Source organism: Brachyhypopomus gauderio, unplaced genomic scaffold, assembly GCF_052324685.1.
Source record: "Brachyhypopomus gauderio isolate BG-103 unplaced genomic scaffold, BGAUD_0.2 sc40, whole genome shotgun sequence".
Lineage (NCBI taxonomy): Eukaryota > Metazoa > Chordata > Actinopteri > Gymnotiformes > Hypopomidae > Brachyhypopomus > Brachyhypopomus gauderio.
Window position 1 is genome coordinate 382161 of NW_027506868.1, and position 16433 is coordinate 398593.

The 16433-nt window shown below is 43.9% G+C and overlaps 1 protein-coding gene across 9 annotated transcripts in view; it reads left to right on the forward strand.

Annotated features, from left to right (window-relative positions):
- Positions 1-15329, forward strand: part of lmo7a (LIM domain 7a) — a 28945-nt gene extending 13616 nt beyond the window's left edge. The window contains exons 5-26 of one of the 9 annotated variants that reach the window (XM_076985416.1): positions 348-456; positions 1601-1737; positions 2061-2156; positions 2907-3009; positions 3527-3766; positions 4132-4246; positions 5104-5265; positions 7459-7634; positions 7743-7803; positions 8583-8639; positions 9850-9875; positions 10199-10306; positions 10627-10719; positions 10890-11503; positions 11891-11944; positions 12080-12135; positions 12328-12486; positions 12742-12946; positions 13210-13467; positions 13702-13810; positions 14439-14541; positions 14627-15329. In XM_076985416.1, coding sequence (XP_076841531.1) covers positions 348-456; positions 1601-1737; positions 2061-2156; positions 2907-3009; positions 3527-3766; positions 4132-4246; positions 5104-5265; positions 7459-7634; positions 7743-7803; positions 8583-8639; positions 9850-9875; positions 10199-10306; positions 10627-10719; positions 10890-11503; positions 11891-11944; positions 12080-12135; positions 12328-12486; positions 12742-12946; positions 13210-13467; positions 13702-13810; positions 14439-14541; positions 14627-14649 — 3064 coding nt within the window. In that variant the 3' untranslated portion in view covers positions 14650-15329. Of the gene's footprint in view, positions 1-347; positions 457-1600; positions 1738-2060; positions 3010-3526; positions 3767-4131; positions 4247-5103; positions 5266-7458; positions 7635-7742; positions 7804-8582; positions 8640-9849; positions 9876-10198; positions 10307-10626; positions 10720-10889; positions 11504-11890; positions 11945-12079; positions 12136-12327; positions 12487-12741; positions 12947-13209; positions 13468-13701; positions 13811-14438; positions 14542-14626 lie in introns of all 9 variants that reach the window. The other 8 variants (XM_076985408.1, XM_076985412.1, XM_076985411.1 and 5 more) reach the window with 8 other exon arrangements.
- The last annotated feature ends 1104 nt before the right edge of the window (positions 15330-16433 follow it).

The window sequence follows — 16433 nt, forward strand, 5'->3', positions numbered from 1 at the left end:
TATGTGGTGTTCCTGCCCTGGTCCTGTATGACCTCAGACAGATGCACATGAGTGAGGGCAGTTGTCCCTCTGATTTAGAAAACGTCCACAGCCAAAAGACTGTGACATTCAATCTGTGCCGAGCAGGTTCACTGTTACAGGGGGTTTGATGTGCACTCTTTTGAGTACTAATACACTAGTGTCCAGCGTACGGAGGCTGTTTCACTAATACAACAATGTGTACTTCATTTGAAAGTTTGAAGTGGCTGTTTGCTGCTTTTTTTCACAATTTTTGCCACATCCACTCAAACGAGCTGAACACGAGTCTGAGTAATGTTGAGTAATGTTGCACATTTCCTCTGTAACAGGACTAAATCCACAAGTGACCTCCTCGCTGAGCAGAGCGTGATGAGGAAGGCCCACTATGAGGAACTGCAGAAGATGCGTGAGAAGGAGAGCGACGACGGATGGCAGGATGTGAGTATCTGCTGAGCGCCCTGGACAGCTGCCACTGGGCCCACATATCAGTCACAGTCCCTCTGCTGTGGATGTTGGGCCGCAGGTAGGAGTCAACATCAGTGTGTCCTCTGGTGGATGTTGGGCCTCAGGTAGGAGTCGACATCAGTGTGTCCTCTGGTGGATGTTGGGCCGCAGGTAGGAGTCAACATCAGTGTGTCCTCTGGTGGATGTTGGGCCTCAGATAGGAGTCAACATCAGTGTGTCCTCTAGTGGATGTTGGGCCGCAGGTAGGAGTCAACATCAGTGTGTCCTCTGGTGGATGTTGGGCCGCAGGTAGGAGTCAACATCAGTGTGTCCTCTGGTGGATGTTGGGCCTCAGGTAGGAGTCAACATCAGTGTGTCCTCTGGTGGATGTTGGGCCGCAGGTAGGAGTCAACATCAGTGTGTCCTCTGGTGGATGTTGGGCTGCAGGTAGGAGTCAACATCAGTGTGTCCTCTGGTGGATGTTGGGCCGCAGGTAGGAGTCAACATCAGTGTGTCCTCTGGTGGATGTTGGGCCGCAGGTAGGAGTCAACATCAGTGTGTCCTCTGGTGGATGTTGGGCCTCAGGTAGGAGTCAACATCAGTGTGTCCTTTGGTGGCATCGGCACATTCATCCACAATATCAGATCATCTTCTAGGTGCTTTTATGAGATTGTCTGGGAGAAAGCTCATTTCTTCCTGATGGTGGAAGTGAAACACTTCAACTGTAAACCCTCCCTAAATAGTTGCATGAGTATCAGTGCACTCATGAGGAAGATGAGAAAGGAGTTCTCTCTGTTCGCTATGGAATTGCAGTATGAGGGTGACAGTGCTGGAAAGGGACTTTTTCTCTGCACAGGAAATAGGTCACATACAGGCCCCTAATGCACAGGGGACGGATGGTTCCAAGCAAACAAATAGGACACTGTGAAAAAAGTAGTCCACCCCGCCTTCCTCGCTCCGCCCTCCTCCCTCCGCCTTTCACTCTCCTCCGCCTTTCACTCTCCTCCGCCTTTCACTCTCCTCCGTGCTTCACTCTCCTCCGTCTTTCTTGGTCTCCACCTCACCTGCTGGAGCTGCAGGTGTGAGCGGAGGACCTGTGAGATATGGAGGGTGACGGCTGCTCTTCCGTCTCCTCCAGGATCTCACCAAGTGGAAAAACAGGCGCAAGAGTTTGAACTCTGATATAGTGAAGAAGAAGGAAGAGAGAGAGCAGAACGAGACCCACACTGCAGGAACCAGGAAGACCAAGACCTATAAAGAGATGGAGGAGGAGCGGTAAATTGCACCTGGCACACACACACACTCACACACACACACACACACACACACACACACACACGCATCCTTGCATGCAAAGGCACAAAGCTATTTTTTTTGTTTATCATCTACTCAACATTTTTATAGTGGTTTAAAATCTAGTTTATGTTTTTCCCCTTAATTAGCACCTACCTGGTGTTTTATTCAAGTTATAAATTTGTTTGTTTGGAGCATTCTCCATACTCCTCTTCTCCTCTACTCCCCTACTCCTCTATTCCTCCATTCCTCAATTCCTCCACTCCTCTTCTCCTCTATGCCTCCTTCCCTCTACTCCTCTGTAGGGAGACCCGTGAGCCAGGCAGTTTTAAGAGTCGTTTCAGCAGCTTCTCCACTTCTGAAGACCAGGATGTCTTTGAGGAGCCGTCACCCAGGACCAGGTCATTACCGTCCCGCAGCTATACCGTTGATAACCCCTACGAACCCGTCCTGCCCTCTGGGACATCCCAGAGAGAGGAGGAGCCAAGCAGCCCAGAGTCAGACAAGGTGGACTCTTCATTCAGCCCTGTCCCCTCCAGCCAAGACTTGAGCAGCTCCAGCCAGCAAAGTCAAACCAGCACCACCAGCAGCACCAGCAGACGCAGCCTCCTGGATGACCCTGTTCCAGCCATCACCAGCCAGAAAAGACACACCGAGGCCAGCAGCAGCACGTTCCTCCGCACCGCCCCGGAGCCCACCAGCAGACTCAAACTGGCCGCCAACCCCGTGGCTGCACCCAGGCAGGCTGAGAGCAGGCGGTGGGAGGAGAGGGAGGAGAGGGAGGAGAGCTCGAGCAGGCGGCGTGGGGAGAACTCGGCTCTGTTCAAGCCCAGTTTGGTGGACAGACAGCAGGCTGAGAGCAGGTGGCGTGAGGAGAACTCGGCTCTGTTCAAGCCCAGTTTGGTGGACAGAGAGCAGGCTGAGAGCAGGCGGCGTGAGGAGAGCTCGGCTCTGTTCAAGCCCAGTTTGGTGGACAGACAGCAGGCTGAGAGCAGGCGGCATGAGGAGAGCTCGGCTCTGTTCAAGCCCAGTTTGGTGGACAGACAGCAGGCTGAGAGCAGGCGGCGTGAGGAGAGCTCGGCTCTGTTCAAGCCCAGTTTGGTGGACAGAAAGCAGGATGCAGTGGCTCAGATTTCTGCCTCCCTCCCCAGGAACTACCAGAAATCAGATTCCACACGGCTCACCTCTGTAGTCACGCCAAGGCCTTTTGGCACCCAGACCAGCCGGGTCTCCTCCCTGCCCCGAGCCCCCAAGGTAACAGTTTCTCAGTAATGTCCTCACATTCTCCAAGAAGGCTTTTCAGGATGGCTTTTCACGTTATTGCATACACCTACATGTTAGTATCTGATTTGTTTAAAGTGTAAATCAGATGAATTATGCAGAATGCTGATCCAGTTGGGATACTGGTGCTGGGGTACTGGTGGAGGGATACTGGTGCTGGGGTACTGGTGGAGGGATACTGGTGCTGGGGTACTGGTGCAGGGATACTGGTGCTGGGATGCTGTGTGAGGTGCTTGACGCTTTGAAGATGAGCTTTGTAGTCTTAAATATGTCTGCTACATACGTAGTCTCAGCTTCTGGCTATTGTATGCTGGAAAATTTGAGAATAATAGTAAAAGATATAACAAAATAAAAATTTTATATAAAAATATATAACATGAATGAGTGCAATATAATCTGCATCATATATATAATGTTTTTCCTGTGAATTTCATATGGAGTGTAGTGTATGTATATTGCCAGCACTCATCCGTTGATTTTACTGCTGCAGGTAAACGACTATTTCAAGCGTTTCAATGGGGAGACCGAGAGCTCCAACACAACTGTGGCCCCTCAGCGCAATCCAACACCGACAAAAGAGATTAAGACTCCATCCCAGGGCAGCTCTGCTAATAGCAGTGATGAAGATGAGGAAGAGGAGCGTTCCGCTCCAGTAGTGCCAGCCGCCTTCGTCGCCCCTCAAGTGTCTCCACAGCCCAAACCCACGGTCCCTGTCGGCAACACACAGCAGGTTCGTTTCCAGCTGCTCTCGTCATCTTCACCCACTCACTAGCGTTCGAGCTTGAACTAACATGAATTTCTTGTTATGATGACTGTATCTTCTAATGTAAGTCGCAAGGTAAATGTTCAGTATCCCTTGTAATAGTGGCTGTATCATTTTTATATCCTAGGTAGAAGTGGAATGTATATGTGTACAAAATATAATCTTAAGAAAATTACAATGCAAAATAGGCAAGTTACATGGAGTTACCCTGCCAACCTTACCACCCATTCTGATCCACTAGGACGGAGATCCCGTTTTGAGTCTCATTCTGTCAACGTAGGTGTAGCGCTGAGGTGTGTAACCCCACCTCCACTGTCTTCTGCGTCTTTCAGGAGAACTACAGTGACATGAGGATCAGTTTGACTCAGAAGCCCAAAAGTAGCCGTGACTTTGGCTTCCAGACCAGCTGGGATTCCACAGCGGCTCATGTCAAATCTATACAAGCGGGTAAAAACAAAGAAATGCATGTGTCTTTTAAAGGGTAATCATGGCTTTTGTAAAGGTCATCAATGAGACAAGGAAGTTAGCAGTAACACATGGCTTGATTTGTCATTATCTTCACTAAGTCCACTGGGATGAGCGGAGGTATATTGCCTTTAGCTCAGTGTCCTGCTTCCGCTGGTAAAAGAAAACTACTCTGCAACTCTTGCTAAGACTATATAGGGCAGAATCTTTCTAGGTCATTTCTAATGAGCCCCTCAGAATAACAGGCGTGTACTGGGCACTTGGAGAGCAGGCGGGCAGCTGAAGGGTAGTTGTGTAATGTGCTCAGATGACTTTCAGCTGTAAATCTATATGTGGTAAAAACTACCAGCCGTTGTCAATGTTGGAGAAAAGCGAGAAAAGGATATCCTGTTACTGTTCCTGTCTTATTGTAATGTAACAATCAGGATTGTTTCTGTCTTGGAACCAAACCTTTGTGATACACATTTTGGGGAGCTGGTGTCTGTCAAAAAGAATTCAGTTTTTTGGCAAAGTAACTCTTGCTATTGTGAAAGCCAAGCTGCTTTCAATTCCGCAATGATGTCTGGTGCTGAGGAGGTTCTAGTAAATAAGAGGAGTGGATATAACTAGTAGCCCTAGAAATCAATTCACAGCAGTAACTCCCCACCTCTTGATCTCTTAAAGAGTTTTGGATGTAGCTGAGAATGAAGGTTGTGTCTCACTCCAAAACCAAAAACTAGGCCAAGCTTGATGTAGATGATGCAGAGCACCTTCCTGATGAAAACCCAGAGGATGTGTTTGCGTTCATGTGTGGTGCGTTCTCTTTATCTTAATGGGTGTGTCCATGTGCTTGTGTGTAGGCAGTCCAGCAGAACTGTGCCACCTGCAGGTGGGGGATGAGATTCTGGCGGTGAATGGACACAAGGTGGCAGACATGAGCTATGAGCAGTGGAATGGGAAGATGAATGAGGCCCTGCAGGAAGGCACCCTGTTCATGGACATCCGCAGATATGGCAGGAACAGTGAGTCCTTCTCCCTGCACCCTAAGCCTCTCGGCTGAAGGAACACCTCTATAAAAAGAATCTTTTTTTCAGCAGCTCATCTAGTGCCAATGCATAGAGGTGAGGCTTGCTTAAAGGGTGTAGGTGGCCACATGCTCACTGAGCAGGAAGAATGGCAGAATTCTTCTTTTACCCGGTGACACATGCTATAAAATAGCCAATCAGAGTGATTGTTTGGTAACACACTGTTGGTCAGGTTTAAAGTGCTTTCCAACCAGTTATGTGGGAGGATCCTCTTGGGGGTGGAGCTATGTGACATCAAACAACAGAATGAAAGATCGTTTGAACAAACTGGCAAAAATGATAAAGATTGTTTTAAAAAAGTGACTGGACTGTGTTGCCAGTTGCTTGGTTGCACATTCAGGCAAGGAAAAATTAAGTACAATTTCCTTTAAATCCAGGGAGTTATTTATCATATTTCAATATATAGTCCTTTTTTCTATAAATTAAACCAACATTCAGAAACAGGTGGGAAAATATCTTGTCCTATAGGAGTTTTCAGTATGACTTTATCAGACTCCCACATCATTTTGGAGAGATTTTGGACTCTTTAACGTTCCTGCAGTGGTGAGTAAGGGCATTAGTTTATGCACAGCTCTTAAGATTTACCACTGCATCTCAGTGGTGATACTGAGATGACCAGACTTGGCCATTCCAGACGCTTTGATGTTTTTTCTTCTATATCTGTTAATATGTTGATTGGCTGGTGTGTTTTGGGATCACTGTATAGTTGTGTGACTCATTGTCAGCCCGATTTAAGCTTCTGCACAGATGACCTCACATTTGTCTCCAGTATATGCTAGTATAAGTTTCACTGGTCTTATGGCTGCAAAACAAGCCAAGATGATGTTAGATAATACATGTTTGTAATGATAGAACATCTCCACCTTGCTCTCTTCAGTCCAAAGGATTTTGTTCCAGAACCTTTCAGATTTGTTCATATGTAATTTTACTACCTTATTCTTTTGGAGAGAAGTGCCTTTTTCTTAGCCAGGCTTCCATGCAAGCCACTTGTTCTGTGTTTTTCCAATTGTGTTGTCATGAACATAAATATTTAATTTGCTTACATATGCCTGTAGATCACATTTTGCAACAATTATACATTATTGCTTTTTCTTTAGATATCTGATCATTAAATAGTCTGATATTGGTGCTTCTTTCCCCCACTTGCTGTCTGAATGTTGGTTTACTTTTGGGATTAATGACGAAGTTATAAACTTGTTGTATTTTTCCAAAAATGTTTGTGGGTAACCCACAATTGTTAATTAGGCCCCGATAGGTAAAAACATGATTGCATATGGCAAGTGGCAGGCAAAAAAATTCTAGCGTTTGGGGAAATACCTGGTGTTAAGTGAATGTATGTATTTGAGTTTTGTATTAGTCTAAATTTAGCTCACCTGCATTCAATGCATTGGAGTGTCTATTAGCTGATATTTGCAAAGATCTGTTTGCTTTCTGTGTGTGTATGCGTGTGTATGTTTGCATGTGTGTAAACGAGTGTGTGTGTGTGTATGTGTGTGTATATATGTGTATGCATGTACATCTATGCTTGTTGTTCTTACTTTGTGTCCTACACTCACTAACATGGAATGAGTGTTTGACAGTGACCTCTCCATGACACACACATATGCTAAACGCTATACGTCTATATGCTACTGTAGCTGCCTCTCTTACTCTTTCTTGGTCTTTTTCCTTATACTTTTGTGTCTGTATGGTGGTGTTTTGTCTTCCCAATCAGCGTCAGCAAGGCTGTTTTTAACTAATCCCGTCATGGTACATGTGATTCTGTGGCAATAGTGGGGTGTTTTAGTTTTGTTTATTTTACTGTATGCTTACCAACAATCTTACAGCATTGAGAGTCACATTATTATTCCTACTCTTTGCATACATGTCCCCATATGTGAACAATATGTAAGATGTGTTGGGAGCTCTAAGCTTGTTGGTAAAGCGCTTGTGTAGATGACTGTGGTCTGCATGGCAGGGGAAGGTGGTCTGTCTCTTCAGCCCGTAGTTCAGCAGAGGCTGAGGGCGTCTCCATGAGGGCGTCTCCATGAGGGCGTCTCCATACCACATCTGTGTGTAAACGTGTCCGTTACTATAGTTGCTAATTCTGTGTTTTTTAAATGGATGGCTTCATCAACATGCCTCTATCAGACTGGGCCAGAGACCTACCTTCCCTTCCATTTAAAAGCCATAAGACCATCAATCTGACGGGTGTGGATCCTCTAGGTCCCCCTGTGACATACTACAATACCAACCTGGACTTTACCTCCCGCCCAAACACGGACTCGGCTCTGACATCTCTGGATATCGCCTCCCGGCCTTCCAAGGCGAGTGTTCACTATGCAGTACATGAACTGTGTGTTTTTGTATTCCTATTGCTATCAGCACGTGCTATAGAGATTTTAGAATCATCACTGTTGGGTTCACTATTGTAGGATTTGACTTCTAATGGTGTTAATGATGGAATCCAGGAGGCAGTGACACTGAGACACAAAGGTAAAACATATTTCTCAAAGATTTGCCTGGTTTGATGGGCAGGTGATGCCCTGGATGGAAAACACACAGGACATCTCCTGTGTTTGTGCTAGAGTATTATGCTTGATGTATATAATGCCTGTTGAGATACTGAACCTGTTTGCACCTGATCACTTCATGCATTTTATCCAGATGGGTATTATCACATGATTTTACAGGTGTAAATGAACACAGGCTGTGTTTTGAGGTGCATTTTAGCCAGATGTTATCATAGTGTAAATGTATCCGTCTCTTTCAACAACTAAAACTCCGCCCAGATTAGTACATCACAACATAAATGATCTGTCACTACATGCAGGTCCCCAACACAATATGTTCCACCAGTGTTCATTACAATCTAATGCCCAAATTGATCTGTGGCAGTTGCTACTACACAGCAATAGGATTTCAAAGGGACTAGAGTCACTTTTGATTACCAAGTGTTAGAAATGGTGTTAATATCTTATCAGGGTGTAATCCATATAGTGGTCTCATGAAAAGACCAGGTGTAAATGCAGTTGTGAGATTTGCATATTGAAGCAATGTTTTTCGGAGCATCAGATGGTCATAGTCCAAGTTTGTTTGCAGTTGTTAACTGCACCAAAACGAATTGTATTGTTTAACAAAGATGGACACGTATCATATTGTCTTACTGAAATGTCTAAATATAAACCTGTGAGTCTAGTTCTGTAGGTCAGAATAGAGTTCTGTATTCTATTGGCGATGTATGTGCTGCTCTAATCTCTCTATCTCTCATGTAGAATCAGAACCCATTGCTTTGAAAAACTTAAAAAGGAGATCAGAGTTTTTTGAACAAGGTAAATGCACAGTCCCGGCTGGCATTGGGTTTCTGGTGCCGGGCAGTGTTAGGCTTTCCTCCTGACATCATCCTCTTCGTCGCAGCCGAAACCTTCATAAACCATGCGCACTTCTCTCAGGCTCGGCAGGGACTGCAGTCAGATCTCTGTGGTAAACAGGTGTAAGCATGTGTGAAGCATGTGTGTACACCTCCATATCAACACACTGATGGTCTGTCTGCAGTAGCCCCAAAGCAGAAGAGCAGAAGAATGAAACAAACCAGTTCATTCAGACCACTTTATTGACTCATTTTATTCTGAGGATTCATGCTATCTTGTATAATCAAGAAAAGTGCACGTCAAGAACCAAACCAACATATCAGCACCCAAAGACCCTCTGAGGCGCCACATTGGAGGAAGGATAATTCCTCCTCATTGCCTCTGCAGTACACTACTATCTCTTCTCATGCATAAATGATGCAATAGAAATATCAAGAATTTGTTTAGCATTCAGTATTCCCCACTTGGCCAACATCTGTTACATCTGGGATTATCGTCCTCTGCCCAGGAGGTTGGCACATTGCTTCCACAAGTATGACAGGCCTGTGAGGAAGCTTTAGAACTAGCCTGCAAGGCTGGGGCTGCAGGCCGTACAGTAAGACACAGTGTGGTATGGTGTTCAGGCTGCACGACATATTTCTCTGCCTCTCTGCATGCTGTGCTGAGCAGGGATTTGGCATGCTGACTTTTTAATGGCCAGTGGTTGCATGTGGCATGTGGCATGGGATTGTGGGTCATCCATGGGATTGTGGGTCATCCATGGGATTGCGGGCTTTGGGTGTTTCTTTTTTTCCAGCTCTTTGCATGTGGTCTGAATATTTTCTAGAAGTTTGGTAATAATATACTATATATATAGTACTATATAGTACTATATATATTATATATTATATTATATATATTATATTATATAGTAGAATACCTACAGACTGAAAATTATTTGTTCCCATATTATATATATATGTTCCCATATTATATATATATATATGTTCCCATATTATATATATATAATATGGGAACAAATAATTTTCAGTCTGTAGGTATTCTGAGAAATTCCATATTTCAGTTCAGTAGATTTCAACAGATTTCAGTTCTGTTGAACTGTTCGCAAAATTCTCTCTCAGTAACATAATTGACAAAATCCTTGCTGAAAGTTTTTTTTTTTTTTTTGTAGGTGGAGCTGACGGTGCAACATTGGATGTAAGTGAAGTGGTTCCTCATATTAAATGTTTTTCAGCCAGTGTGTGTGTGTGTGTGTGTGTGTGTGTGTGTGTGTGTCTGTGTGTGTGTGCCAGTTCATGTGCGTAAATCATAAGAGGAGTTTTTGCTCTGCCCTGGAGCTGAGAATGTTTTACACTTGCTAGCATTTTTTATGTAAAATGAATCTGCTTTGCCTGTGTGTAAAACTCCATTCATATTTGTATACTGAGATGATCTAGTTTATTTATGTGCTGATCTAGTTCATCTATGTGCTGTGGGCGTTTGCAGATTAAATGGCAGCGTCTTGCTCTGTGTTCCTCTAGGTTCCTCTCCCCGCTCCCCCCAGCTCCTCCAGCCGCTGGTCCCGGGACCCTGAGGAAGAGCGCCGTCGTCAGGAAGAGTGGCACAAAGAGCAAGAGCGCCTCCTACAGGTGAGCTCTCCATTAGGCACTTTTGTGAATGACTCTATTAACTGTGTCACGACCAGCATGCTACTGATGGGTGAAGTTAGGTCATCCTGAAGGCTTCTACAACCTGCTGTGTTAATTAGTAGTTAAACAAACATTTATTCATATAAGGGTGCTTGATTTTCATGTGAAAAATATCAAGTTGTACTTTTAAGGCAAATTAAATATTTTTATAATTTTTTTAGATGACTAATATCCCACATTGATGGACACAATACAGTTTACTGTACAAAAATAATGAAGGACCTGCCATATGGGGAAATGTTTGTAAATTTTTTCTACAGGAGAAGTACAGGCGGGATCAGGAGAAGATAAAAGAGGAGTTCAGGAGAGCCCAGCAAGAGGCTGCACAGGAGGGCACCAGACAGCACGAAGACGTGAGCACATCAACTCTGACATCACTGGCTGTACTAGTACTGTGAATAACGTTTGTTCATGCTTAAAATCTCGACCCTGACCGCTCTGAGAATGTGTCCATAGCCACCCTACCCAGGGGCCAGTGTGGGACCGTGAGTGTAATGTTCTCCTCTGTGGTTCCACTCTACAGGAGATGCGGAGCCTGGAGCTTGATGGACATGAAAAGGGCCCTTACTCCACTCTGGAAGAGCAGGAGGCCTCCAGAGTGCCCCCCCAAGAGCAGCAGGAGAAGAGGAGAAGAGAGCAGGAGAGCCACCGCTTAGAGGAGGACAGAAGGAGGAGGGAGGAGAAAGAACGCCTTGAGGAGGTGAAGAAGAGGGAGGAGCAAAAACGAGTGGAAGACGAGAGGAGAAGGAGGGAGGAGCAAGAGCGCTTTGAAGAGGAGAAGAGAAAGAGGGAGGAACAAATACGACTGGAAGATGAGAAGAGAAAGAGGGAGGAGCAAATACGACTGGAAGATGAGAGGAGAAGGAGAGAGGAGCAAAAACGACTGGAAGAGGAGAAGAGAAGGAGGGAGGAGCAAAAACAACTGGAAGAGGAGAAGAGAAAGAGGGAGGAGCAAATAAGACTGCAAGAGGTGAAGAAGAAGAGGGAAGAGGATGAGGAGCGTCGGTGTAGGGAGGATGAGAGGAGGAAGAGAGAGGAGGCCCAGATGATGCAGAGGAAGAGAGAAGAGGAAGAGAGGAGGAAGAGAGAGGAGGAAGAGAGGAGGCGCCAACAGGCCCATAACAGACTTCAGGAGAAGTAAGTAGCAGCTTCCTCACTTAGACTCCTGAGGGTTTGACTAAAGTTCTGCTGATGGTTTTGGTTAAATTCGTGTTTCAGGTGCCCAGCAAATGTAAAAGTGTACGTGCTATTTGAGGCTCTGCCCTCTGCTTCACCTGCACTGCCTTGACTCTCAACATCATATCCATGTGTCTAATGAATGAGAGTCCTGCACACTTCACTACTGTAGAGTCAGTAGTGTGACAGTGAAGACCTGTTACCATCACTGCATGACTGTGCTCGGAATGATACACATACCTAACACTGTGTTGCATGTTCATTCACATGTGTGTGTTACTCTGTCCATTTGTATGTGAATGAAATAAAACACGGCTTGTCTGTGCTGCTTCTGCTGTTCGATCACAGTGATATGGACTATGGCTATACAAATGTTTTTCCTGAGCTATCCTACTCACACAGGTAAATATATAGACTGTAAATATGCACACACCAAATATATTTGATTGTCTAATTAGAACAAAAAGTCTGGCTAGTATGCTAACTGAATTTTGATAAATGTTCATTATTTGAATCATTCTGTCTCACTTTGTACAGGACAATGTCCAAGTCCACCCCAGAGCTTGATGAAATGGAAAAAACAGACATTAAAGGTCAGTATATTTGCAATAGTTATTCCACTTTTGCTGTTGACACTATGGATCCCTTGATCTGACTTGGAACACGTTAGATCCTTTCCCACACAACAGTATACAAACCTGCTGAACCTCGGTGTACATAGCCTGGTCCTCAGCTAGTCCTGCTAGTCTTGTACTGGGTCCGAGTCTTTTTGCGGGTGTATGCAGGTGTCTATAGCAGGCACAGGGGCCTGGCCAGCTGGCTCCTTGAGGAGGAGTTCAGAAGAAAGAACACTCCTCAAATTCAAAGACAGCGTGCGACATCTGAGTTGGAAATAGAAAGGAAAAGGATCCTTAGTGCTATGAGATACAGAAACCCGGAGAGAGGTGGGCCATAGCTCAAGACCGTGTCCATCAAGAAGCCCAGCCAATCACAGTCTGATCAATGATCAGTGATCAATCCAATCAAGTCTGATTGAGCATGTGTCCTGTCTTCACCACTTAATTGATGATCACCACACCTTGATTAACAATCACCATGTCTGCTCACAGCTGCTTTCTGTTGGACATGGAGGGATATGCTGAATATTTCCCTTCATAATAATTTGTAGACCTGCTGAAATAATGTTTCATTTCTTCCAGTGGTGAGTGGTGGTCTGGGTGAGAGCTCTTTGACTAAGGACATCCAGAAGAAGAAGGAGCCATTATCTCACGCCGAGCTGGAGAGGCAGCAGGTCATCCAAGACATGAAGAAGAAGACTCCACTACTGACAGACAGCAGCTGGATCCGCCAGAGCAGCACTGTTACCAGCACCAGCAACGAGCCCGTCAGTGTGCCCATGAGGAGGTCAGTGTGTGTCCTCATGGCTCAGGGGTGGGGTATATAGCCAAACTTTGTGTGAAGAAGTCGTCAAACCGTGACATGCTTCAAGTTTTGTGTGAACTATCCTATCTACCTCTGCATTATTTTGAAGTTTATGAATGAATTCTTGAAAAATAGTATATATGCTAACATTAACTGAAATGAAAATGAAAATTAAATTTTTTTTAATATACATTTTTATTATGTTTTGAGTTTTGAAAACAAATGTTACCCTATCGACTTCATAGAGGTGAGTCCCTGGATAACCTTGACACAAACCGGCCTGCCTGGAGAATGTCGTGGGCCCCGGGCAGCACTTCCTCCATCCCAGACTACAGCAAGCCTCATTCTGCTGTCTCCAGCTCTGCCTACCGTGGTGGGCGTCCAGGTTCGGCCACCCTGCCTGCATCCCAGTCTCTGAACTCCCTCAAGCAGACATGGTCCCATCCCCACCAGACCCCTAACAGCAGCAGAGAGCCTGAGCACCACACTCCTTCCAAGAACAGGTACTGTCTCAGTCTGCCAGTCTATGTCAAAGCAGCAGCAATGATACATGTCAGTGCAATAGTGATGTGCTTTCCATAATCAGCCAGTGTGCAAAGAAGTATCTGTGTACTGACTAGGAGGGGCCTTGACAAAGACACAGCCATTAAGTGGATGTGGTGGCCCATACAGCTGTTGAATGATGTTGTATTTTCTCTTGCTGGTGTCTTAGGAAATGTTTACATTCTGTAATCTAGGTCAATCAGTGGCAAGAAAATCTGTACTTTCTGTGACATGCCACTGGGCAAAGGAGCGGCCATGATCATTGAGTCCCTGGGGCTCTGTTATCATTTACCTTGCTTTAAGGTGAGAGACCCAAACTCGTCAATCTTGGGGATTCAGATCAACCTGGCTGCATTGATGACTAACCTGCCTTACTCTGTCCTTTCTGCTAAACCTACTCAAGTATTACACATACCAGCATCATTTAACTGAGGCACATCACTAATCCTAAATATTCATCTTTAGGAAATAACTATGCCAACATGTCTTTTGAATTCCCTGAATGTTTTATTTAACTGTTATGAAAACCCAGCTGATTCACCAGCCATCATTCTCTTTAAGTCATCCGTGAAATAGCACTAATCAGCCATTTCAGGTTGTGTGTCCATGGTTACAACTGGATTGTGAGGATGCATTTGTGCCAAAGAAGCCAGTGCACCTTCATAGCAATATGGCTAAATCTGAGCTGATTTCCTGGGCCTCTACGGCCACACAATGTATCGTTTCTTAGCATTTCACACATCTTTGAGCCTGAGTTTAATGCCCGGTGGTGGTTGGTGCTGTTGGTGAATAGTTTCCCTTCTCATTAAGGTTTCCCTTATTAGCCAAAGAAGACCAGGTACAGCTGTGAGTCAAAAATCAAGGAGATGCACGTATGTGCCTAACGTTTTGACCAGCCTTTTATTTTGTATCCTTTTGTGTTGGGTTTCAGTGCATCGAATGCAAATCTGATCTTGGAGGCTCACAAGCTGGAGCTGAAGTCAGAATACGAAACAAAAAGCTGTACTGTAACACCTGCTATATTCGGTTCAAAAGTAAGGCAAATTTCAGTGGATAAAATACATGTCTGGTTAATTTAGTGATTCATAGTTTGAAAACATAATGGCTTTCTCTTCTCAGGTGCACAGCCCACCACCATGTGAGCTCACTGTGCTACAGCAAATTGAAGAAGAACCTTCCATAGCTAAACCATGAACACTACCAGAAGATCCATGCATGTGGTGAACACTGGAGGATATTGGGAGTAGAGATTAAATAATGAGTTTCAATTTTCCTTTTTCTTCTGAAAGGGTGAGATTAAAGAAAGTTATTTGTTTCCATAAAAGTATTACAGAATGCTTGTACAAGTATGAGGGACATGTATGTAGTTATTGCGCAGTGCATTTGAATGAGTTATTGCATGCTGCATTTTCACAAAGATTGGACGATTTCTGGTTGGTTAAACATGTTAAAGTTTTTATATAGTATATTGGTAAAATCTGTTTTTTTTTTTTTGTCATGAGTCGTTTATGTTATGATGTATTGTCATAAATATCCTGTCATTCTATTCATTGTTGTGCCTTGCTGTTGGGGAAAATAATTTAGAATAAATATATTAAGAATATATTTTAAAGTGACATGGTTTATAGGAAGGTTTATTTGTTGTTGAAATCCAATTAATGCATCTAAAATTTTAAAACAATATTGACATATGACAAAATTAATTGTACTCAATAATATTTGTAAATACACTGGTAACGTGACCAGATCTAAATTTCTGGCTGAATTTAGATGACTTAACTGAAACCTCAGTTTAATTCTGTATTAAATTAAATTTACTTGACCATTGTCTTGGAGCAGTTGTTATTTCTGTCTGCTGTGTGTAGTGGCTAATGACTGAATTTTAATAAGCTTGTAATTAGGCCGTATGTTCCAACAGATTTCCCCCTTGTATATACAAGTATAATGGATCATGTGTGCAGATCATAAAGAGAATGCATGGTATTCAATTAACCTACACAGCAACAACTTCTAGGTTTTATATTGCATTTAAATGTGTTAATGAATTTTTCATTTGCATTTTCTGTGTTGAAAATATCATCAAATATCAAATATCTTAAGGCAGAGATTTGTGCTCCGAGAGCTTATGAACAGTAAATTTTTAAATGAAGGCGGTGAAGGGGGATTTCTGTAAAATTGGGCAATTTCTCAAGCATGTAGTACTGTTTACATTTTGGTAGTTTATTTTAAAAGTGAAGATCTACATCCAGAACCTTAAAACGGGTTGTAATTAAGGCACCTGCGTTTCAGCTATTTTCAGCAATGGTCCATGTTTACGTGGATGTCTGTATATTTGACAGTAGATTGCAGATGACATCTGTGTGCATCACCCAGGCAGAATGAACATGGAGGATATCAGCTAATAACCCTGGATCTCCAGCATTTAGGATGTTAATGACATGACTAACATCCACTGTCTGTCAGCTGCTCCCGCATACTGAAGATAATCCTTTATTTGGGTGGGTTTTTTAAAATTGGTTTAAATTTGAATTCCGTAGCCATACTTGATGATTGCTAACTTCAGACTGGGTTGTACAGGCAGTCCAGAGAGTGTGAGTGAGTCTTGATGTTCAAAAATAGCTGTATGAACTGTATGTACAAAAAGACTTGGATATATTTAGAACTACATACTGTGAGCTGATTCATTTCATCTGAACATGTGCATTAGTTCCAGCTAAGCGGAGCAGAATCTGGACATGTTTTTGATTTTACTGTATGGCTCAGGGTGGGCTGGGTTAGTATAAAAGTAATTCATAACCATCTTTAACATAATCCAGTGACTGTATAAGTCACCTGGGAAATGTAGCCTTTGAAACACCATCAGCTCCTATGCACAGCAAAGAGCCAAAGATATTGCAGGTAACTTCGTGGTGAAACATTGACTGAA